Below are 23956 nucleotides of genomic sequence, written 5' to 3' on the forward strand. Positions count from 1 at the left end.
GAATTCTGGCCATGTTCATTTATGATCAAAAAACAACTATGATGCTGAAAGACAAAATGCCCAAGCACAACCACCAAGTGTTTTTCATTACAAATTGCATATATTCTCAATTTTCTTACCGTCCTGAACCCCTCCATGCACAAATCGCAGAGGGTTCAGAAGCAGTGTTCCTCAAACAATACAAATTAATAAATTTAAACATTAGCAGCATCATCTTAACAAATTCTGTATTAAATCTACTGGCTGTGAAATCTAAGTTTGACCATGTTTAAACACACAGTTTACACTCTACATAGAAAAATCTGATGGTCACTACAGCCTTGAACCCTCTTAAGAGATTGGGATTTTGCTTGTTCCATGTAAAACATACAATTACAATATTCAAGCAATACACAAGGTTACGGTTTCAGATTATACTATATACAAATCTTGCATACAGCATAACCTTTTTTGTTCTAGATGCTACATTCAAGTTCAGGTTTCTTGATAAAGAACTCCCAAACTGATGCAGATCCTGTTGTTAATTGAGGATTCAGTGACTGATGGAACTGTTTATATCAGCCCATCGCTTTGGTTGTGAGAATGTTAACAGTACATTAAAACATTTAAAAGCAACTAAAATACAAACGTTACTAGAGAACTTGACAGATAAAAAGAGTAGCGTTAATATGGTCCAAATTGATGGACAAACCAGACATAAAATATACAAGTAGGATTATGTAATATATTGCAGCTGTTTCCAAAGAAAAAGAAAAACTCTTAGCCTTGAGGAGCTTCAGGGTTACTTTAGGAGAGGAGAGGTGAAGAAGTGCCCTTGGCGAGGGACGCTGACTGCAGCTCTGCTCCTGCTAGAGAACCTGAAAACAGGAGGGATGTTCATAATGGTTAGTTCACTTCTACTCAAAGAACAGTGGCAGAACGCGATAGGATTCAAACATACTTTGGAGTGATTGCATTGAGAGTTGCATTCTTCATGCGCTGGGAGAGAGAGCTGGAGGATGGGGTCTTGCTCATCTGCTGGTCAGGAGTCGTAAGGGGCCCAAACATACTCGCTACAGTGAAATTCATACTTTTCTGATCAGGAGTTGCGTGGACATTGGCGTTCTCAATGATCATGTTATCATTGTGAGTCTGGTTATTGTTGCTGATCATAAACTGACTCCAGTACTCCACAGGCAGACCCAGGAGATGCTCAACCACCTGAGAGAGAGAGAAAGAGCTTGGTGAAAAACTCTGGGCCAAAACACAAAAAAGTAAAAAGGTACACTTTTGCAGACCCCAGATAAGATCACTTACTTTTGGCTGCCGTTTTGTGTCCTGCAGAATGGTCAATGGATCTGGGTCAGGCACGGTATGACCCACAATTGTGGGCCCAAATACACGAGCCAGATTGGTTATGTCCATCTTTGTATCTTTGCTCTGGGCCACCCTGAAGATGATGGAAATAAATACATCAACCCATACTATCACTTTTATTGATCAGTAAATGGTCTGCAAGATAGTTCTTTATTAGCTCCTCATGTTATATTGCATATAATTGCTGTTAAAAAGGGGGAAATAGAAAACATTGAGGAAAGAAAAAAAAAGTGTTTCCAAGATTGATGGCATACATATCTAGAACCAATTTTGCAACCATAATATTATTGACATTTTGTTTGTTGTAGAAATAATCCCATGGTCAAATACAGGTTAAGTTTAACTGTTGATAAGATGCGGATGTCTATAGGGAATTTACAGCACCACAAATAAATAAAAAATATGCAAATTTAACACCATTTCAAGAGTATAACCATCATACTTAAAGCAAAGTTTTTGGTAATGCTTAAAAATAAACATTTAGGCTCTTATACCCTCCAGTACAACAACCCCTTAAGGAACAAAGTTGCGTTAAACCTGGAATACTCTCTTAAATGTCACAAATGTAAGTGTTATCTGGTAAGAAACATAACATATTAGCAAGCGGCACCAGCTATAAAGCAGACAGTAGAATCAGAGACCATGTGTGCTGTTTACCTCTGCAAATGGATGATGAGGAAGGCCAGAGTGTCTCTGTTGGGCTGTGGAAGATCACTGATGTTCTGATACATCAAGGCGATGCTGTTGTCATCATCGGAGAGCTCTATGAGAAAAGACTGAATAGTTACTATTGAATGTACTGATATGTACTGTTATTATTAGGGATGCACGATATATCGGCCACCATATCGGTATCAGCCGATAAATGCTCATTTTTTCTGTTATCGGTATCGGCCCGATAAGAAAATTTGGCCGATATCTTAAAGCCGATAAATAATGCATTATTTCCTTCAGAGACACTTCAGATGCGCGCTGTTCGTTTGCAGCCTTTTGTGCAATTGTACGTTGTAATATTGTGTTTATTTGATGTATATCTGATTTATCTCATATAGAATGCGTTTGGTTAAGTTAAAAGAGCGCTTCAGTTTACCGGTGATCATCTTTAGCTCAGCGCACGCAGCTCAAACAGCAGTGCACAACATTAATAACTATGATTGAGAATGTCGTGTATATAACATTCTAATGAGAACATTATTACAATAAAACGTTGTGAATTCTTTGGGTTTAGTTGCCGTGTTTCAGCGCGTTGTTATGGGAAGAGCGCAACCACAACAGGATCACACATTCTGACTGTAGCACGCAATAACTGCGTCATTTTGTATATATATATATATATATATTATGTTTATGTTGTATTAATATTAATCTCAGGATGCATTTCCTTGAGTTAAATAAGCTGCCAGCAAAACGCTTCAGTTTACCGTGTTCATTCAGCTCTTCAGCTTCAGCACGCGCAGCTCAAACGGCTGCTATTTAAAACAGTGGTATTAATTTGTTACTTTTTCAAAATCATTGATACATTATTAATAATAACAACCACTTGTATTTTTCTCTTATTATTTTCATCAACAATATGGTTTAGTAATTAAAATCATTTAATTATTGTCCGTGCAGAGGCTATTCCGTTTTATTGATCTATGGCGCATTCATTTTGATTCTTTACACGTGTAATGATGTCCAGTGACTTTTATTTTATTTATTTGTAAGACTTTTTTATGACTAAATTTGGTAATGGGAGAGTAAAATTATTTTTAAAACGTACACCGTTCAAACTAGGCTGCTTATGTTGAAGTGTTTGGGATGTGGCTTTTAATGATGAGACCTTTTTTGTAATCAGGCTCTCAAAAAGTATATAAAAATTTGGATATAGATTTATCGGCCAACATATCGGTTATCAGCTTTTAAAAAGAAAGAATTATCGGTTATCGGTATCGGCCAAAATTTTCATATCGGTGCATCCCTAACGGAAATCATACGGCCTTAACTTATAACTTGTTATTAATGCGACACATCTTTATCTGCACGGAGGGATGGTGTCCGCGAGATGTTAAATTAGTACAGAAAGATCAGCAGTTTGCTTTCAAGGCTGAGAGGATGCAACATTAGTATTACCTCAAGTGGTGACCAAAACACACGCAAGTCTGACCCAAATGTTTAATGTTACGATTGTAACCATATATTTGCATTAGTTTATATGCAGCTGGTCATATTAATGCATTTGTTAGCCATCGAAATTGCAAGTTTAAAGCTGTGTGAAGCTTCACTTTGCAAATTAGAAATCGCAATCGCAATATCTGTCAAAAAAAAAATCGCAATTTGATATTTTCCCCCAAATCGCACAGCCCTATTAATGAGGAGACCTTTTTTGTAATCAGGCTCTCAAAAAGTATATAAAAATTTGGATATAGATTTATCGGCCAACATATCGGTTATCGGCTTTCAAAAATAAAGAATTATTGGTATCGGCCAAAATTTTCATATCGGTGCATCCCTAGTTATTATATATAACCAAATATTGACATTCATAATGTTACAAAAGACTACTATTTCAAATAAATGCTGTTCTTTTCAACTTTCAATTCAAAGAATCCCATGTCAATGTATCATGGTTTCCACAAAAAAATTAAATAAATTTAAGCAGCACTACGGTTTTAAACATTAATAATATTGTCTAGAACACCAAATCAGCATATTAGAATGATTTCTGAAGGATCATGTGACACTGAAGACTGGAGTAATGATTCTGAAAATTCAGCTTTGCCACCACAGGAAAAAATTACATTACATAAAATATATTAAAACCATAAAGTAATAATTTTTCACAATATTGCTGTCTTTACTGTAATGTTCAAATAAAACAGCCTTGGTGAGTATAAGAGATGTCTTGCAAAAATCGCAAAAAAAAATTTTACAAACCCCAAACTTTTGAACAGCGGTGTACATTCATCAACACTAACCAGCAGCATCCATGAAGGCACGATTGAGGCGGAAGGTCAGCAGGGGTTCTTTGAGGTTCCTCAGGAAGTCCTTGAGGAGGCCAGTGATGGCATGGATATCGTCCACCTTGCTGAGCAAGGGAACAGTCTTCCCACGCATGAACTTCTCTTTCAGGTCCTTGACTACTCGATCAGAGCCAGACACCCGATACAGACCAGTCTATCAAAGGAATATGCAGGTTTTCAGACCATACTGGTCTTGTTTAGAATTCAAGAATTCAGCCTCTTTATCGACTTACCTCATGTAGGCCTCTCTGCTCAATCTCATTAACACAGTGCACTACTAGCGAAGGAATCATGGGAGAGGAGGTGGACACATAATTTGCTAGGATGCCCTATTGAAAATCACACCAGAAGCAATCAGTGAATAAGGTATATATGTTTAAAGAAATTAAGAGTCCAATGCAGCCTCTTATTTTAATGAAAAAAAATCAGTAAAATAGAGGCGGAAATACTCAAGCTTGATGAAAAAGCTTCATAAAGATTTGTCACCTCCTCGAATTTCACTGGAGTCCCAGTCATGTTTGGAATGCAGGGCAGAGGGCAGCGCTCACGGCACTCGGGGTGGGCCACCACACGGCAGTCCCTGCACTTCAGAGAGATCTTCCCAAATTTGATCCTCTTACCACACGGCACACAAGACTCTGGCTTGATCACCTAGGAAAAATCACAAGGGCCAGGCAGATATGAGCTGTGAGGGCTATAAACACAGACCTGTGCAGATTACTTCATTGATTATAATTGGAGTGATATAGTTTTGTGTCAGTTTTACATGCTTTGAAAACTTTACTTGGTGTGGACATTTGAGACATAATATGGACTACTATTTTGCTTTTTTTTGGTGCTATGATAACTGAAATAGGTACAACGTTGCAAACCATAGAATCGGTATGAACAATGAATGTTACTGTTTAGGGATGTAACGGTATGAAAATTTCTTATCACGATTATAGTGACCAAAATTGTCACGGTTATCAGTATTATCACGGTATTGTTAAAATGTGCTGAAATCACTTCAAGTTTTATATTTAAAAATCAACAAACAACAAATAAAATGACCTTTTGTTTGCATAATCACTAAAACAATAACATTACCAATGAAACTGCTGCATACAGACTGAATGTAAATATAAGTCTATATATACTAGCTGACAGCAGGTGGCGCTTATGGAAAAGCTGAATTAGAGCTGTTTCCCGTAACCTCCGGGTTATCAGTATTATCACGGTTTTGTTAAAATGTGCTGGAGATGTTACGGTATTGTATGTGCTGAAATCACTTCAAGTTTTATATTTAAAAATCAACAAACAACAAATAAAATGACTTTTTGTTTGCATAATCACTAAAAACAATAACATTACCAATGATGTTCGGATTTTAAATGACAACTTGACTGACAACAGTTTAATAGCATGTTGAAATATCTAATGTAAATGTTCAAATAAAGCTTTGAAAAAGTTTAATAAAAAAGGTAAACCTCACATTTCAGCCTTTAAATAAAGAAAAGATGATAAGAAGTCAAAATGATAATTGATTAATACATGATATTTTATCTGCTCCATAAAGAATTCTAGATAACTTATCTGAATTGTTTAAATGTGTAGAACCCACATAAGCTTGTTTTTCATCAACCGGTCAAAATTTACAGCAGGGCATGCAAATTTGGTCTGTTTTTTGGCCAGACAGAAACTGCACACAGGCTGAATGTAAATATAAGTCTCTGTAAATCCACTCGCTGACAGCAGGTGGCGCTTATAGAAAAGCTGAATTAGAGCTGTTTCCAGTAACCTCCGTGGACAAAGCAGTATTGCGATTAAGAACACTTCCTTTAGGTATTACATGGAGCGAAGATGAAAACAAAATGCCGTCGAATCGTTTCTGAAGACAGTCAGAACCTTCAGAGGTACATTCATATAATTAATTATTATATTCATTTGTATAATTCCCTTAGCACTCTTTTAAAACCGCCCAGCTTTTCCGCCCTGTTCTCACTCAAAACGAAACTACTCTGCGTGCTGTACGCACGTGAGACTGTTACTTGAAACTGTGCTTTATGCTGGACAGTATTTATCGCGAGTTGTTCAAATCGCGGTAATCTAATACGGTTTTAATGATAATTAAAAGATGAAACGGTAATACTAACCGTGGGGAATTTTATCATGATTTATCGTCAAGCCGGTAATCGTTACATCCCTATTACTGTTATACTAGCACTCATCGCTTAACCAAGGAATTCCCAAACTTTTTTTGTCAGTTGAACCACTGTGACCAAAAATATTTACTTAAAGTCATGAAATTCACACTAAATGTTACAGAACTTATAGTGAACAATTCTCATTTTTTTTTCTTTCTTTCCATTTTTACCTTGCAATGTTTCAATAAAAATGTCATAACTGGACCTTTGGGTGTTAAAAACAGACTCTGGTTACATATGCAAGTCTTCTCAGATTATTTAATCCACAATCCATCAAGCTTGCGTTCATCTACCTCTGCTTTTGAGTGTAAATGCCCGCATCTCAAAATCTATTCAACAACCAGTGCACAGAAGTCACTCCCAACATTATCTTTTAAGTAGATACAATACTGAAGAAAGATCTGTCACTACTTCCATTTCATTGTGACTTTAAAGAAGAGATTTTAGATTTAAGAGATTTAATCATTTAACAGTTCACTAATGTTGGTTAATGGTCACATGCAGGCAAACAAATCAAATATTTGTGAATATTCATAAAATACTCAAATATCTTTTGTGTTTAAATGTCTTAATTCATTTTAAATTTCACATTTATTTATTAGCTTTACATCAACTGTTTCCCCGCATGAACCCAATTTTAAAAAGTCCTGACTTATGCAATCAAATCATAAAAATGGAACTAACAATTGTATAACTGCAAAAACTAGGAGAAATTAACTCTCTGGTTGGGACTCAAGAGCAATGCGACTGGAGAAGTGCATTGATTTCAGAGATTTTGTATGCAACACCGCATCATACCGTTTTGGAGACAAATTCATGCAGACGGACACCTCCGTTGCCCTGGGGAGTGCTGGGCCCTGCCTTGGTCTCTCCATTGGGCTGACTGGGCTGCTTGAACACATCCATAGACTGAACAGAGTCTGTGTCAGCAGTGTCCCACTCCAGAGCAGCTGAAGAACAAAGCAGAGAGAAGCACTGCTCACTCACTCACTACTGCAGAATACTTAAACAGAAATGCAAAGGCTCAGGGTGTGAGAAATGATCAGGAAGAACATCCCATACAAAACACAAACAAGCATAAAGAATACCATGCTGGAGACTCAACAAGGGGTCAATTTAAAACACCCCAGAGTCCTACAAACTATGTATTAAATTATTAAAAAAATTAATCTTTGACGCTGTTCGATAAAAACACACATTTATGATACTGAAACCACATATCATGACTCACTGCGGAGCTTATTTATAATACAGCAGCAGCCTGCACATTATTATTCCGTCAATAAGAAAATCGCATAATCAATGACTCATGCAAATATTCTCTTGCTCTGAAATGTGCACCCTCATGAATGACAATATTAAATTTATGGAAGTGAGCTTACCAGTTTTTCGGCGGCTCCGGGTCCAGTAAGGAACAGCCTCCACTGTGGTGACAGCTTCAATGGGTCCGCCATCAGCGGGCACAGTCACGGTGGTCTTAGCCACCAGAGACTCATTACCCTGATAAAACGTGACTTGAATGAACTGTCAAACTATTTCTAACTGACTACACATTCAACTAAAATATGGTGGTATTAACTGGACAATAACAGCATTCCAACATCAAAAACAACCAGGGAATAGCTTGTTGGCTCTCACAATGTCAAAAGAAGACAAAACCTTCCAATATTCACACTCCTATGGGTTGTAGGGACTGGTGGAAACATTTTACTCGTAATGACTAAAGCAAAGCCCTAAAGGGAGCCTTTAAACTGAAGAGTCTTTCCCCAATTTAAACTGTCAGTCTTATGCTTATGTAACCCTCTTACTTTCTCAGAGGTGCAGCTGGTGGAACGGGACCTCTTGGCAGCGGCAGGGGGACCATCTGTGTGGTTTCGGGAGGAGCGCTGCATTGAGACAGATTGAAAGATCAGATATTGATTGAAATTTGGAAGAAATTTTATTAATTACAGCTTTGTTGGGAAGCTTACTCTCTTTTGCCGCTTCTTGAGACGAACAGTCCTGATTGCAGAAGAGTCCCAGTCCTTTATTCAATGAAAAGTTAATTTAAAAATAAATTACTGCAACAACAAAACTCCAATCAATAAAAGATGAGCCAGTCTAACAAAATTAAAATGTTAGTAAATTTCTTTAAAATGTTTCACTTTCTCCCCATCAGGTTTGAGACCGAAATACATTTATGATTAAAGTTTTTAATATGAAAGGAAATGGCATACCAAAGAATCATCAGTTTTATCATAACTAATGTCTGACAAGATAGAGGCTGATTCATCAATGGTGGTCAGTCTAGAAGAAAAAGAGTGTGAAAAACAAAATGAAGGCAAGACAAGTTACAGCCTACAGCAGTAAGAAACAATTCAATCATAAAAACCAACTATTTTGTCTTTATGACATTCATGTAATTATCTCCTTATGAGTAGTCCATTAAAAAGGGGTCCCCTCACAAAAGGATGATCATATTTGTGTTTTCCGTGGCATCTAAAAGATTGAAAAACCCTGATCTAACGCTTTATGATTCCAATCAAATCCTGAAGGATTTCTTAAAGAATAACCAGGTTTTCTCAGAAACCCAGCATATTACAGAAGTAAAATGGGTTGATAATGTGGTTTCATGTTCTTTCTCTTACCGTCGGCTAGTGTTGAGGTTTCCAGGATTCTGGGAACGGGCATTCAGAAAGGCCAGAGCTGACCGCTGCTCCTCATTTAACTGGATGCTGTTACTGGAACCTTCAGACACCAACAGCTCCCGGATGAGCTGGATCTGACGGTCCTGCAGAGTAGAAGAAAATATTTGGTTTTAGCCTAAAATTCAGAGAACAGGTCTACAGCACAAGCAACATGCAAAAAGAGGCCTACAAACCAGTTTCGCACAGTCAGCCTCAGCTTTCTGTCTCCGACGGATCTCCACATCTACTTGGTTGCGGGCATGTTTCAGCTTGATCTCCAGAGCTCCTCGCTCCGTCTCGGCCTTGGTGAGCACCTCCTTGCATGCATTCAGCTCCTGCTCGCATCTCAGCCATTTACGGCGGCTGTCCTCAAAGTTCAAGGCCATCTGAATGAACTCTGACAATGAGATGAAGAATGGCAGTGAATATTTAGTGAATGAATGCATTTTATTTTAATTTTTCAAGCCACAACCAGTACTTACGGGGCTCAATGCTTTCATTGAGAACATCAAATTGTGCCTGCAGGCTATTAAAAATGCTGTGCAGATTGATCACAGCAGTCTCCATGTCCTCCTGCACTGCAGAAAAACATTTTAAGTGTGTGCACCATTTCATATAACTAGCTAGGCAGATTTATTTTGCTTCTAACATTAACGTTAGTTATATCGTTCTGAGACCCAGCAACTTTATTTGAAGTTGGCATATGATTATTGCTAGTATCTCGCGACAATGCATGCCACTGTTTGGCTTTTAAGTCATACATAATATTTGGGGCGTGGCCAAATAATTAATATGAATATGTAACGTTATCTGAATAAAATATATAAAATAATGATGATAACAATAATAATACCAAAAATCTAAGAGTAAAAGTGCATAATAAAGTGACGATATTAAATATTAGTAACTTATATTTTTTTAAATCCTTTGAAAAAAAGTGTACTAACGTTAACTGTTACACACCACAGTAATGCTAATAAAGTAGTATCAAACTCGTTTTTGCTGGGGTTATGAGGCTAAAATTGTTGATAACACAATACATACAGTAAAACACTAGCATGTGTCTTACAATCGACTCGTCATTAGGAACAAACAAACATTGATTCATTACAGCAAGTTGTCAGATATTTTAACTTACGGATTTGTGTAGACTTCCAGCCTTGTGCGTTAAACAATGTAATTCAAAACTAGAACCTAAAAAGATTTTTTCTCCAGGCACAACAGCACCGCACCGGTTTGTTCAAACTGGTTTACCGGGGTAACGTTATGTTGTTAACGTTAGCGTCTAGAGGAGTTGCGTTTCAAATTTACCCGCCAGCCAATCATCGCCGGACGGGCGTGTGGACGTATGTGCGTCGACGCAGTACGTACAGGCGGCGTGTTCTGCAGTGAGGGGCTTCTGTCTGCTGTACTTACTGCTTGTTGACAAATCGGGTCTTTTCCCAAGAATTTGGGGGTGTGCATGATAGTTATAGTACACTCAACAATTTCAAAATATGTATATAATTGCGTACTAAATAGTGCATTAAAAAATGCAAAATTTGACAAAAACAAAACGTAAAATTCTGTCTCGTTTGGTTGTTATTTAAACCTAGCGAAGTTTTTTAAGTCGTGGGAGTATAAACAATAGAAAGGAACTTTGGAATAAAGAGGTCCATGAAATAAATTCTGAGAAAAGCAGCGTAAAAAATTTAGATAATAATAGATAATGATTAGATAATAAAAAATAAGATTTAACTAAATAAATAAATACATTTGACTAAAATAAACAAAAATATTAAAATAAGTAATTTAAATGTAATAAATAAATAAATACTACATCTGACGGTACAGTGTTTTAGAAAAAGAAATGTAATAATGTAATGTAAATGAAAATAAATATTTTCCAAATAATATTTTACCCATATTTATAATATTAATTTTCACATTATAAACTGGGTCAGTTTATACAGTATATAGATGCCTTTTCAATTTTATAATGGAACCCCTTGCATGAGGACGATCATATTTAGGGGTCTGTAGCATCTAAGATTTAAAAACCTTGTCCTAGGGCTGCTTTTCATGCTGGTAATTTAAGTGGGCCAGACATAAATAAAATAGATAAATTAGTTAATTAATACTTCCTTTCTGTAGATGCATATGTGATAATTTAAGCCTATTTTCCTTCTACCTAAATAGTATGTCTGACTGATATTTCCCTTTTTTATATATGCTCGCTCTATCTATCTATCTATCTATCTATCTCAGCTCACTGTTAATCAAGCGTGTACAGTGTGACTTAATCAAGCGTGTACAGTGTCACTGATGCCTCAGACAAATTAGAAAAAGCCTTTTTCAAAAAGGGGCAGAGGCCAGAAGCAGCGTGTTGTCTTGATTAGTAACTGTGAGAGGGAGAGGGAGAGATAGAGAGAGAGAGAGAGAGAGTGAGAGAGAGAGAGAGAGAGAGACCTGAAGAAAACCAAAATTATGATCTTTCAGAAAAGATCCAGATCCCAGGGAACACAACACACATTTACATTAGGCACTAAGCAGATAACACACACATCACACTAACTATACCTGGGTTTGAAAATCACATCCACGGGAAACTTTAATCATGCTGTGAATGAACTGAGAGATAAAGCAGGCAGGGCCTTCTACGCCATAAAATGGCAATGTCTTATAGAGATCCCTATTAGAATTTGGCTGAAAATATTAGAATCAGTAATTGAGCCCATTGCCCTCTATGGCAGTGAGGTGTGGGGTCCACTAACAAATCCAAATCAAGATCACCAAATGGGAAAAACATACAATTGAGACCCTGCATGCAGAACTCTGTAAAAATATATTACACGTGCACCGGCACACACCAGTGGGGTGTGTAGAGCAACTTGCAGCACCAACTCAAAACAAGGCTCTCTCAAGTGCTAGAAGATCAGTGAACTGCATTAGAAGCTGCATCTGCGCTGAATTTGGGTGCCGAGTCCTGCAAACATGATTGTCACCACACAGCAGAACATGACAACGGAGCTGGTAAACGAAGCTAAACAGCATGTTTTATGCATTGCATGAGCAAAGACTAAATACAGACTGACGATAAAACGGTTTCGATGCTGTATTTTACACATCTGTGTGAACTAGAGCCGCAGCAAAAGAGCGCGTGCGAGAGAATACAAATCCGTGCACGCGACCAGTATTCTCTTTCATATCATGTTTCTGATCTTTCTAATCTTGTTTAAACGCATTTATCCGTCAAAGTACATTAAAACACGTGCTTTTTCGGCACAGGTGTTGCTCGCATTGATTCGCTTCGGTTTTCATTCATACTTTCACAGGAGCTGTCCGTATCCCTCCATCTGCTTCGCTCCGTTACATCAGTTACTACCGCAGTGCTTTCAGTGACTCACTGATTAATTGAAGTGGGGCTTTTCCAAAGAGCTTACTATCAGGCTGTCGTTTTCAACTTCTTCTTAAAGGTTTTGACATCTGAACTGATGTGAATTCGGCAAGAGCTCTGGACCTTTATCTCATGTTTTAAGGTTGGAAAAGCCGCGATAATCTGAAAGAAACCCTAAAGAGACTCTTTATCCATTCTAGGCTACACAAAAATCTGCATAAGAGTCAATGACGTGACGGACATTGTCCAGATCTTTTATGTTATTCAAAAATAGATAAAAATCTATTCTTTTCAAAATGCTAAAAAAGAACGAAATGGTAGTTTGGCAAAATGTATTTTACAAATATTTATTTAAAAATAAGAAGTGAATACATTCTATTTTAAAATATTATATTTTCTTTATTAAAATATTATATTTTCTTTATTAAAATATTTTCTTATAACATTTTTTTTTAACAGTCTGCCAAATCAAAGTGTTAGCAAACCCACATGAAAGAAGCCATTTTGTTGTCATGTGACTAAGAAGACTTAAAGTCCCCATGAAATCAAAATTAAAGTTTTTTTGGGTGTTAGTATCATTTTCAATATGTTAGTCTTAAGGTTATCTATAAGGCAGTGTGCTCCAAAACAGTGACAAAATTCGCATTTAGAAGATATAAGCATTCAAAACTTGCAGTTCGTCACTTCCGCCAATGTTCCAGAACAGTTCAACCCAGATATTCCGATGTGTCCAGCGCATTTTATGGAGGACTGTATCCTGATCCTGGAAGAGTAGACTACACTGCCGGCTGTTCTGACTCACAGACGGCATAGAGGAGAAACAGTATGTGGAAAATAATGTGTTTTTTGAACCTTAAACCGCATAAACACATTTCATTACACCAAATACACAAAATAATGTTCTTTTTAGCAACATCATATGACCCCTTTAAGAGTGTTTTAAATTGTGGCATTGTTTTAATTCATAAATCAAAGTTAGTGTTACAAATATTTCCATGATATCCATATATTTCAACACAGAAATAATCTTTTTATTGTGAATGTGCGAGACTTCAGATTCATCAGCCTCTATGGGTAAATTACAGGAAGAATAACAAAGTGCAGTAAACCTTAAAACTATTTGCACCTCAAACCAGAGTATTCATGATTACAGTAATAAATTAAAATAATATGATAACAGCGTTTGCAACATCAAGCAGCATAACAAATTGTTCTTAAATGCACAATAAGGTTGATATAAACATAAGTTAAATAATATAGCATTATTTTTGCATTATAGTAACGAAAATGGTGCTTAATTGTTGTGAAAATAACATCACCAATGCAAAAAATATGAAAGGTCCTACAACAGGTTATATTTTCTTCATTTTCCTTTGAATTTGGGATGAAATATAACTGTTCACGTGTTCCCCCATATAAATATTATTTTCACGTCCCTTTCAAATACAGATTTTACTCTCGTCTGTACTCCTTGCCAGGAAATCTCTATTGCTCCTGGTCAGTGTTTGCACAGTAATTCATGATGCACTGATAAACATGATCACCTAGCGAATGGCGCTTATTTCTGAATGTTTATGTAAGAGCCTATTCTAGAAGATTGTTAGAGTGTAAGGGAGTGTGAAGGAGCAGCGTTTCTCCTCTATGGTTGCAGATGACTCATATGATGCATCTTTAACTGAAACATAATCAAATCACCCCCTCTCTTTGTAGTCTCCAACTCATTTGCATATATTCTGCCTGGTGCCACGACCATTAAGAGCAACCTGCGTGCATAGAGCGATGGCAGTTAACGGCAAGAGAACTGCTGACATGTCAGCAATGTCACAATGACAAAATGTTATTTTTGCATTTGTGTTAGAGAAAAAAAAAAGAAAAAAAAACAACAACAGTTAAGTAGGTGCACAACGCTATGACTGTCAATACTCTGATGACAAATGCAAGATAAAGAGATACCATAGAAAAATGCAATGTGCAAGTTCTATTAATCTAGTAATCATTGTCTTTATATTTTATTAGCATGGGTCTATGGAGTGAGTGGGACTGAATACAGCTCTGTTTCCAGCAGATAAGAAACACCCAGAGTAATTAGTTTCTTTTGCATTGTATTTCCCCCTTCACATCTGAAAACTAATGTTCTGCACCATTCCTGTAATTAATTTTTTTGCATAACTGCTGCACTGATGAAATTCATTGTGCAATTAGTGTGCAGATGCACACTGTATTCATTTAAAGATACATTTTCAATATATTGTTTTTGCTTTCCTTAGTGTTTTCACTTAATGATGTTCTTAGCCACAAATAATTAATTTCACGAGTGAAAGTGATCGATAACGGGGACGATTACCTTGATAAAGTGAATCATATTTGGCTAGACACGTGATCTCAACTTCGCATGATTTGAAATGCAACCATTTTATTATGTCGGTGATATGCTTTCAAACATATTTACAAAACTTCTATTTGGTTTAGTATGTGTAAAACATTTCTAATGAGGATAAAATGACCTTAAGTGCGCCTTTAAAATGATGGTTCATCAACTAAATGTTGAGTGACAGGAAATTATTCTATCCACACGATGGGAAGGTTTGAATTTACTCTCCTCATGTCAGAGCAACCTATGCTTGCTGACCTCAGCAAGAAAAGCTCTACAGATCTGTCTCATTCAGTACATTAGATTGAACCTTCTGGCTGAAGGAAGACTACATTTTGCATTAGGAGGAATATTAAATTACAATATTTAAAATATTAATGTAATTTATTAATTACATTATTGTGTTTTGTCAGAGACTAAAATATTGATAATGTGTGTGCAGTTTTGTGAAAAATTATTTCAGATTTGTAATCGCACAGGATATAATATTATAATGCATTAAAATAAAATAATATAATATGTAAAATAATATAAAATAAAGTGTAAAATAATACAATATATATTTTTTAATGTTTTTATATGTTTAAATATATAATACATAAAATAAGTATAAATAAAATATCTAAATGAATAAAAAATGTAAAAATATAATATAAAATAATGCATGAAAGTATAGATTATATTTCCTATTATATATTAAATATAATATATCATGTAAAAAATCATATCATATCATTTAATATAATGTGAAACATGTTGTTAAAAAGCACTCAGAACACTTTGGCAACCACATAGTAATGTCCTGGCAACTACTCTTTTGGATGAGGTCCAAAAAAGATGTAAAAATCTAATCCATCAAATAATATTACAATGTTATCTGGAGCAAAATCCATTGATCCATTTGGAAAGTGTTATCCATCTGAGATAGATATGAGGAAATTGTATTTTACTGTATCTTTTCCTCTCAGATTATTGACAGGTAGAAGGTCTCCTGAGACAGCGACCACTTTGTCACCTGCTTGAAATGTTAACATGAATGAGGCCGTGCAGGAAGCTCATTAATTATGTAACTGTACTTTGTCATCGATTTGAGCTGCATAATAACCTTTCCAGCCTTTCCTTTGTTTGGCTCTATTCATGAGGAGCTGTTTCACAGCAAGCGTTCACTCTTCAGGAGGTTTTGGATCAAACGGCCGGAGTTGGCTGGAGATTGGTTAGTGCGGTTCCTCTTTGCATTTTCATATACAGAGATAATTTTTTTAAGTGCGCTTTTTTCTGAGCACGCTATTTAGGATGCTTTGGCAGTTTTCAGAAAAGTGTGATTGACTGTGATCAGTTTGCTCAGAGGGAATGTATATCTGAAAGAATATGACTGCAAACACCTCCAGTTAGATGTTATTTATTCAAAATGCAGATTCGTTTCTGATGGTAATATTTCATATCCTAAACCTCAGTAAACCCAATGCATCTCATTACCGTGAGAGGAAAACCATGATATGAGCTGACTTTGTGCTATCCGCTTTAGGCACGTCCTGACAGTTACTCCTAGACTGATTATGATTGAGTGGGCTTTCTGTTTGCTTGAAAGATCCTTAATAAAGCATTCTATGTCTAATATCTTTGTGAGTAAGGCTTAGTGTCTTCTCATTGTCATAAATCTAGCTATAGATGCCAATTAAATGTGAGTCATATTTCTTAGACAGTATTGCCTGACAGCTGTAAATGATTCATCCCCAAACATTCTATGTTATGCTGATGGCAGCAGTTTATATTCATCAAAGCTTTTGCTTTTTTGCTTGCTCATTCAGTGCAGATACATGTACTCCGTTAATGTCCACGAGACAATCTATACCTCAGAGATTGTGCAATATTGTATTTCCATTATATTATATATTCAATATCATATATATTTTATTTATCATTTGTATTATTATTAATATTGTCATTAATAATATAATATTGATGATATTATCAATATGATCATTACACTATATATGTAATTATTATTTAATTATTGTTATTTATTAGTAATAGTATTTTTATTGTTATTATTTAAGCTATTTGCATTTCCATTTCTGTTCTAGGCTATATCTAATTGTTAAGCTATGCATTTTTTACTTGAGAAGGAACAGATGTTTTATAAGATGTAATTATTCATCAGTAAATTAAATTAGTTTTCCTCAGTGGCAACAACATTGCCACTAAATGTATATGATTATTATGACCTTTGTATATGATTATTGTGATCTATATGGCAATAGCCTATACAGTGGGTATAGAAAAGAATCACCCCCCTTGACAATAATCACATTTTGCTGCTTTGTAGCCTGAAATTAAGACGGACACAGTTTTAGTTTTATCCAGCTGTATTTACTCAGTGCAATTTATAACATCCAAGTGAAAGATATGATATAACACCAACATGTCAGAAAAAATTAAATAAAAAAACAGAATGACTGCATGAGACATTATGACAGAATGAGTATTTTGTTGAACCACCTTTTGCTTTAATTACAGCCTTTAGTCTGTTGGGATTTCACTGTGTGCTCAGTTTTGCTTTGTGCTTTGGGTCATTGTCATGTTGGAAGGTAAACCTTCTTCCCATTGACAACTTTCTGGCAGAGGGCAGCAGATTTTCCTCAAGAATTTGACGGTATTTTGCCCCATCCATTTTTCCTTCTATCCTGACAAGTGCTCCAGTCTCTGCTGCAGAGAAACACCCCATAATAGGATATCACCACCTCCATGCTTTACTATAGGAATGCTGTTATTTGGATGGTGAGCTGTATTGGATTTCCGCCAGACATACTGTTTGGTGTTGTTGAGGCCAAATAATTCAATTTTAGTCTCATCTGCCTCAGAATCTTCAAGGTGTGTTTTGGCAAAGCTCAGTCATGACTGCATGTGGCCTTTCTTGAGGAGTGGCTTTTTTCTTGCAACCCTCCCATATAAGCCACATTTGTGGAGAATTTGTGATATTGTTGTCACATGCACACAATGACCACTCTTTGTCATAAATTCCTGCAGCTGCTTCAGAGTTGCTGTCGATCTCTTGGTCGCCTCTCTGACCAGTTTCCTCCTGGCTCTTTCATTCTCCAGTTTGGAGCAACGTCCTGATCCAAGGAGGACAACTGGACGCGACAAAGCGACCGTTACAAATAATTTGTACTTTGTGTCAGTACATCATAAATAGAACGACGCAGCAGTTTACTGTCGGGGATTTGTCATGCCATGTAGACAGCATCACAGATTATAATGGGTAATATTGTAGTTTGTCAAGCCACTCGCATTCCGGTGTAGACACTAGGCGCGTTTCCATTACAGATTTGCGCAAAACTTTGGCGATATTTTATAAATGTCGATAAAAAAGTATTGCGAAATGACGGCGTTTCCATTAACCAATGTTATGCGACTAAAACGTAACCTTTTGCCTCTCGCGATAAGTCATGGCAACGGATTTTGACGGATTTTGGCTATATTTATTCAAAGGAGGCTTTTGCGTGTATCTTTACAGAAGCAGCCAAGAGAGCCGCTTCAGAAACGTGCGTGGCGCGGCTGCAATAAACCATAGACTGTATAAAAACATAAACACAAGAATTGAGTGGCCGCAATCAGCTTCAGATGCTGTATCAGAGCCACACTGCACCGCAGTTGTAAATGCGAAAAAAACGTTTCCATTGCAGTTTTGCAAATTGTCACTTTTTCGCATTGCCTGAAAAACCACCCCATGCGAGCGTAAAAACGTTTTTGCGATATATGGGAGTTTTTGCGAAATTGACGCGTTTCCATTAGGCGTATATTCAATTAGCAATTTCAATTTGCGCAATTTGAAGGGTAATGGAAACGCGTCTACAGTCTTCAGTCGTTTTTTTGACTCTTCGCTATTGCTTCAATGCAGAGGAAACCAGCGCGCCATTGTTTGTTGCGTAGTGACGGGTATGTTCAAGAAAGCTAGATATGCTGCGCAATTAGGCCTAATATAAAAACACTCCTAATGAGTCCATCAACAAATGTGACTATATGAGAACATCTCAAGCCCATTTATATTTGTATTCAGCGGTTGGTGCTTAAATTGCAGTGATTAGTCAGACAATTTGCGTGCAGTGACATCTTTCAAAATGAATTGTGGGAATTAGCTTCCTCTCATTACCATAGTGAAGGCAAAATGTAGAGCCCTGTCACATAGTACAACGCTTACTTGTATTCTGGGATGACTTCTCTAAATCATTTAATTGTCTAATGAGGATTGGGTCACACTTTACATTATAGTGTTGAAATGTAATTAAATAAGCAAGCAATGTGTACAATGAATTACATTTACTTAAAGGTGAAGTGTGTCATTTAAAAAAACAAATACTCAGCTTTTTTTTCAGCTTAATATGCAGAGGCTTTAAGTATGGATAATGTTTATTTATTATTTTAGCAAATTTGCATTTGCTCCGGCTCTGATCTGCTAAGTCAGGGGTCTCCAAACTCGGTCCTGGAGGGCCGGTGTCCTGAAGAGTTTAGTTTTTCCAACTTGCCTCAACACACCTGGCTGGAAGTTTCTAGTATGCCTAATAAGACCTTGATTAGCTGATTCAGGTGTGTTTAATTAGGGTTGGAGCTAAACTCTGCAGGAAACCGGCCCTCCAGGTCTGAATCTGGTGACCCCTGTGCTAGGTAATGCCCACTATTCACCATCCAATCCTTATAATGTATATAATATAACGTATGTAATCAAGCCCCGCCCTAAATTTTGTCTAATTGGATATAATGTTTCACTCTTATATAAATAAAAGAAAGTATAATTAAAATATATAAAATATTTTATAAAATGTATATTATATAGTTCAGTATACATACATGCATGGAATGTGGAAACCGTGATACACTACCATTCAAAAGTTTGGGATAAATAAGACTTAAAAAAAAAAGAAAAACAAAAAAGTAACCGAAATGAACTTTTATTGAGTAAGGACGCATTAAATTGATCAAAAGTCACAGTAAGAACATTTATAATGTAAAAAAGTTCTGTTTTCATATAAGTTCTGTTCTTTTGAACTTTCTATTCAAAAATTGTTGCCACAAAAGTTTATATATATATATTTGGTACAATATCATTGATGTATTTCATCATGTTTTTCATTTCATTATGTGTAAATTTGATACAAACTGTTTCAGAGAATTCAAGTCACAGCTCATAAACGTGTCATTCTTGTTTAGTCATATTTGACATGTATGATTCACTCCCTTGCATGCTGAACACCATCTCTGGGATATTTTCCTGTCTGTAGCTAGAGTGAGGGAGACAGGTTTGCGGGGGCTGTCGTGCTCCATCCACAGGGCCCTTTGTGAAGCTGAGGACCTGTGGGTTTGAAAAGTGAAGGAGGGAGGTAAGACTTTCTGACGGGAGCTACGGGAGCACAGAGGCAGCAGTGCCGACCGAAAAAGTTTGGGATAAATAAGACTTAAAAAAAAAAGAAAAACAAAAAAGTAACCGAAATGAACTTTTATTGAGTAAGGACGCATTAAATTGATCAAAAGTCACAGTAAGAACATTTATAATGTAAAAAAGTTCTGTTTTCATATAAGTTCTGTTCTTTTGAACTTTCTATTCAAAAATTGTTGCCACAAACATATTAAGCAGCAAAAAAAAAAATTCAACACTGATGATAATAATAATAACTAGTATTAATAATATATATATATATATATAAGACAGGTTTGCGGGGGCTGTCGTGCTCCATCCACAGGGTCCTTTGTGAAGCTGAGGACCTGTGGGTTTGAAAAGTGAAGGAGGGAGGTAAGACTTTCTGACGGGAGCTACGGGAGCACAGAGGCAGCACTGCCGACACTGTCATGACTCTGGACCAGAGCTGTACTGTGGATGGATAATGAAAGGTCTGTAGGTGCCTTTTCTCCACCTCCTCGTGTTATGACATCCTTCCCCTCCGGCCAGCGACAGCTTCCGCGGGAGCATTATAAAAGAGTGCCATAGCAGCATAGTCTAACTAGATATCAACAACAGGGATTAAAAATGTGAAAAAATGATATAATTCAATATTCAAAAAATGCAATAGAGGAGAAATTGTGTTACACTACATTTGCTGGTATCACGAAGTTGCACACGGGGGGTTAGAGTATGTAGGCTGTCCTGGAATTTTTCAGTTTGGATACTGTCACGGAAGCTGAGCATATGGAGTTCACCATATGTTTGGCACCAATGTGTTGAACTCACATCAAGAGCAGGTCATTATGACTATACAGCTGGTCTGTTTTGTTGGTTAGAGACAGAATGTTTCAGTTTGACCTTGTTTTTAATGCTGTTAAAAGTGAAGCATGTAATTTTTTACTGTCTGCAGGGTTACTGAAGTTTTGGATTTTGAAGTTTTGTACTGTACGTCGTATGTATGATGTTTGTAAGTTTATTCATTCTCAGCATTGCATTGTTCTGTGAATGTAATTTATGAATCTACATAAGGTCTATAGAAGCTCCATAATTATACGACTGTTCAAATATGTGCGGCTGTTTTCTATGGAAACCCGTTTCCGCCACTGAATAAAAAATAAAAAAGAGATTATTGCGACTTTTTATCTCACAATTCTGACTTTTTTTTTTCTCACAATTGCGTGATACAAACTCGAAATTGCGAGTTATAAAGTCAGAATTGTGAGATATAAACTCGCAATTCTGAGAAATAAAGTCAGAATTGTGAGATAAAAAGTCGCAATTGAATTCTGACTTTTTTTCTCGCAATTGCGAGTTTATATCAGGAAATTCTGACTTTATTTCTCAGAATTGCGAGTTTATATCTTGCAATTCTGACTTTATAACTCACAATTGCGGCTTTTTTTATGAACTCGCAATTCTGAGAAATAAAGTCAGAATTGTGAGATAAAAAGTCGCAATAACCTTTTTAATTTTATATTCAGTGGCGGAAACGGGCTTCCATAGTTTTCTCTTTCGTAACTTATGGTAAGGTGGTTTTTGAATTTTGTGTGTGTGTATGTGTGAGATGCTAGGCATAACAACAGCAATTATTTCCTGGCAGCAATCAGTGTGGTGCTGGAGTTGATTCAATTATGTAATCTTAATGTGGGTTGTTTGAAAAAATCTTCCAAAAAAGAAGAAAGACTTGCTGTCAGTAATGTGAATGGACTTTTCATCCTTTGCCCCTGGAGATGTTTTCTAATTGAAACAGCCTTGTACCGCAAAACAAACCATTTGTGTTCAGTGCTGCTTACTATCATTCAGTATATGACATTCAGTATGGTGTCTAACTATTTTAAACACATTCAACAATTTAATGCTCCTTATTTATCAATAGCTAACACATTGACAGAATAACACATTTAGGGGCACGTATATTTTATGGATATCGGCTATGGCTCCATCCATTCAGTCAGCATCAGTCATCACAATTAGACATGGTATGGCTCCAGTGTAATGAATTTGTCAATATTCGTTTCATATGCATCCATTTACCAGTCGTAGCTGATATTTACTGGATTGCAGGTCATTTGTTTGCCTCCTGGGTTTTGAAAGACTGCCTTCAAGTTCGCTTAACATGCAGGACTCCACCATATGTTCCAGAATTATGCAAAGTGTCACACGCATCTTATTAGCTCTGTGATTTAGCGATTTAGTGATTTTTCATCAAGGCCAAACACAGTTCAGAAGTTCCCATGAGTCTCATTTATGAATTACTCCGTCCCCACAGAAGCGGACAGAATAGAGAGCAGAGTGAAAAATTGAGCTATTGCTTCATTTCATGTTTTTCAGCTGGAATGGCAAACATCAGTAAAGTGAGAGACTCAGACATCAGTGAGATGTATGTGTTTACTTCTCATTTTCTGACAGGAGTAGCATTCATATATAAGAGATTGTTGCGAAGTTTGTACTTTTTACTGATCAAAAACATTTACGTTCAAAAGCAATTCTGATCAGTTATTTGAAATGATTTTCATTCTGAGCATTTTCTAAATCTGTCTCTGGCATTCCACAATCTCATGGCAATATGTAACTATTTTACATTTGGCGAATTGGAATTTTGTGAATCACATTGTATTGAGACTTCAGCTGGCACCTTGTAAAATAGTTTTCTCATGGAATCCAGATCATAAGAAATGCCAACCTGTTAAAATAAAATAAATGAATAGCCTAGTTGATAATGTACTTTTTTTATTTAGAGTATTTTATTTAGTATTATACGGAACTGACCAACACTTTCAGTGATTATAAAAGGAGAGCTCTTCGTGTGATTGTCGCAAACTGAGAAGTTTGTTTTTCAAGGCACTTTGTGACTTTTCTTACTTCATACACAAAAAAAGCAAAACATTGACAATTTAATTTCTTGATGATTTGATATTTTCTAATAGTAATTTTATAATTTCAAAATATAAAGCAAAAAGTGGAAATGAATGACTAATAAGCCAATAAGTGCTCTTCTGCTGCCATCTACTGGTTATAGTGGTAATTTGATGTCTTTTATTTATTTATTTTACATATGTGTTTGTTTACAGCATTCACATCATCCAAACGTACCGAACTCTGAAGTCAATCGAATCTGGGTGCGCACCAGAAGTGTGAAAGCACCCTGCCTTAGTCGCAGTCTGGAGCCATGCGATGTCAGCAACTCCCATTGATAAATCCTTATCTGCTACTGCAACATATAAAAATCCCAAAGAATCACTGGTCACCGGTCTACACAGGTTTTTTTGTTTTGTTTCTGCTTTCAACCAGAACATCTTCACACATTACCACATTGCTCTCAGAACACTCACATTCCCCGCTCTCATATTAATTATTTCACGCTGGAGTTCCCTCACTTCCCTTGGTATCGATCTCCTCTGCTAGTTCTGAGGTTTGTTACGTTAAGATTTTTCTAACGTGATGTACATTATCGAACCTCTAGACATGTTTATTTCGCTCCTATTGCACGGGAGCATCTCTGATGAGATTGTCGCCCACGCAGGAAGCCTTGCTTTCTGCATTGCAGGAGTGGCACAATATATGT

The 23956-nt window shown here is 36.4% G+C and overlaps 2 protein-coding genes and 1 long non-coding RNA gene across 5 annotated transcripts in view; 1 reads left to right on the forward strand and 2 right to left on the reverse strand.

Moving 5' to 3' along the window:
- Nucleotides 1–57: 57 nt before the first annotated feature.
- Nucleotides 58–10516, reverse strand: racgap1 (Rac GTPase activating protein 1). 2 transcript variants are annotated; one of them, XM_016573520.1, is made up of 16 exons: nt 10349–10516; nt 9693–9783; nt 9405–9607; nt 9172–9314; nt 8761–8830; nt 8515–8568; nt 8353–8430; nt 7927–8044; nt 7343–7494; nt 4845–5009; nt 4592–4687; nt 4314–4512; nt 2014–2119; nt 1297–1429; nt 941–1200; nt 58–857 (listed from the first exon to the last, which is right to left on the reverse strand). In XM_016573520.1, the coding sequence occupies exons 2-16, from the start codon at nt 9775–9777 to the stop codon at nt 782–784; spliced, it is 1938 nt and encodes a 645-aa protein (XP_016429006.1). In that variant the 5' UTR covers nt 9778–9783; nt 10349–10516; the 3' UTR covers nt 58–781. The 2 variants fall into 2 exon arrangements, with proteins under 2 accessions (XP_016429006.1, XP_016429007.1); XM_016573521.1 differs by having other exon boundaries at nt 9693–9788.
- Nucleotides 2921–3812, reverse strand: LOC107756423 (uncharacterized). The gene is made up of 2 exons (XR_001641811.1): nt 3717–3812; nt 2921–3178 (listed from the first exon to the last, which is right to left on the reverse strand). It is a non-coding gene; the product is annotated as an uncharacterized LOC107756423 (long non-coding RNA).
- Nucleotides 10517–12074: 1558 nt separating the features above from the next.
- The window catches only part of LOC107756420 (inactive dipeptidyl peptidase 10), a 45098-nt gene continuing 33216 nt past the window's right edge, over nt 12075–23956 (forward strand). For both annotated transcript variants that reach the window (XM_016573517.1, XM_016573518.1), the window contains exon 1: nt 12075–12222. In XM_016573517.1, coding sequence (XP_016429003.1) covers nt 12184–12222 — 39 coding nt within the window. In that variant the 5' untranslated portion in view covers nt 12075–12183. The remainder of the gene's footprint in view (nt 12223–23956) is intronic.

This window comes from Sinocyclocheilus rhinocerous, unplaced genomic scaffold (genome assembly GCF_001515625.1).
Source record: "Sinocyclocheilus rhinocerous isolate Xijiao unplaced genomic scaffold, SAMN03320098_v1.1 scaffold712, whole genome shotgun sequence".
Lineage (NCBI taxonomy): Eukaryota > Metazoa > Chordata > Actinopteri > Cypriniformes > Cyprinidae > Sinocyclocheilus > Sinocyclocheilus rhinocerous.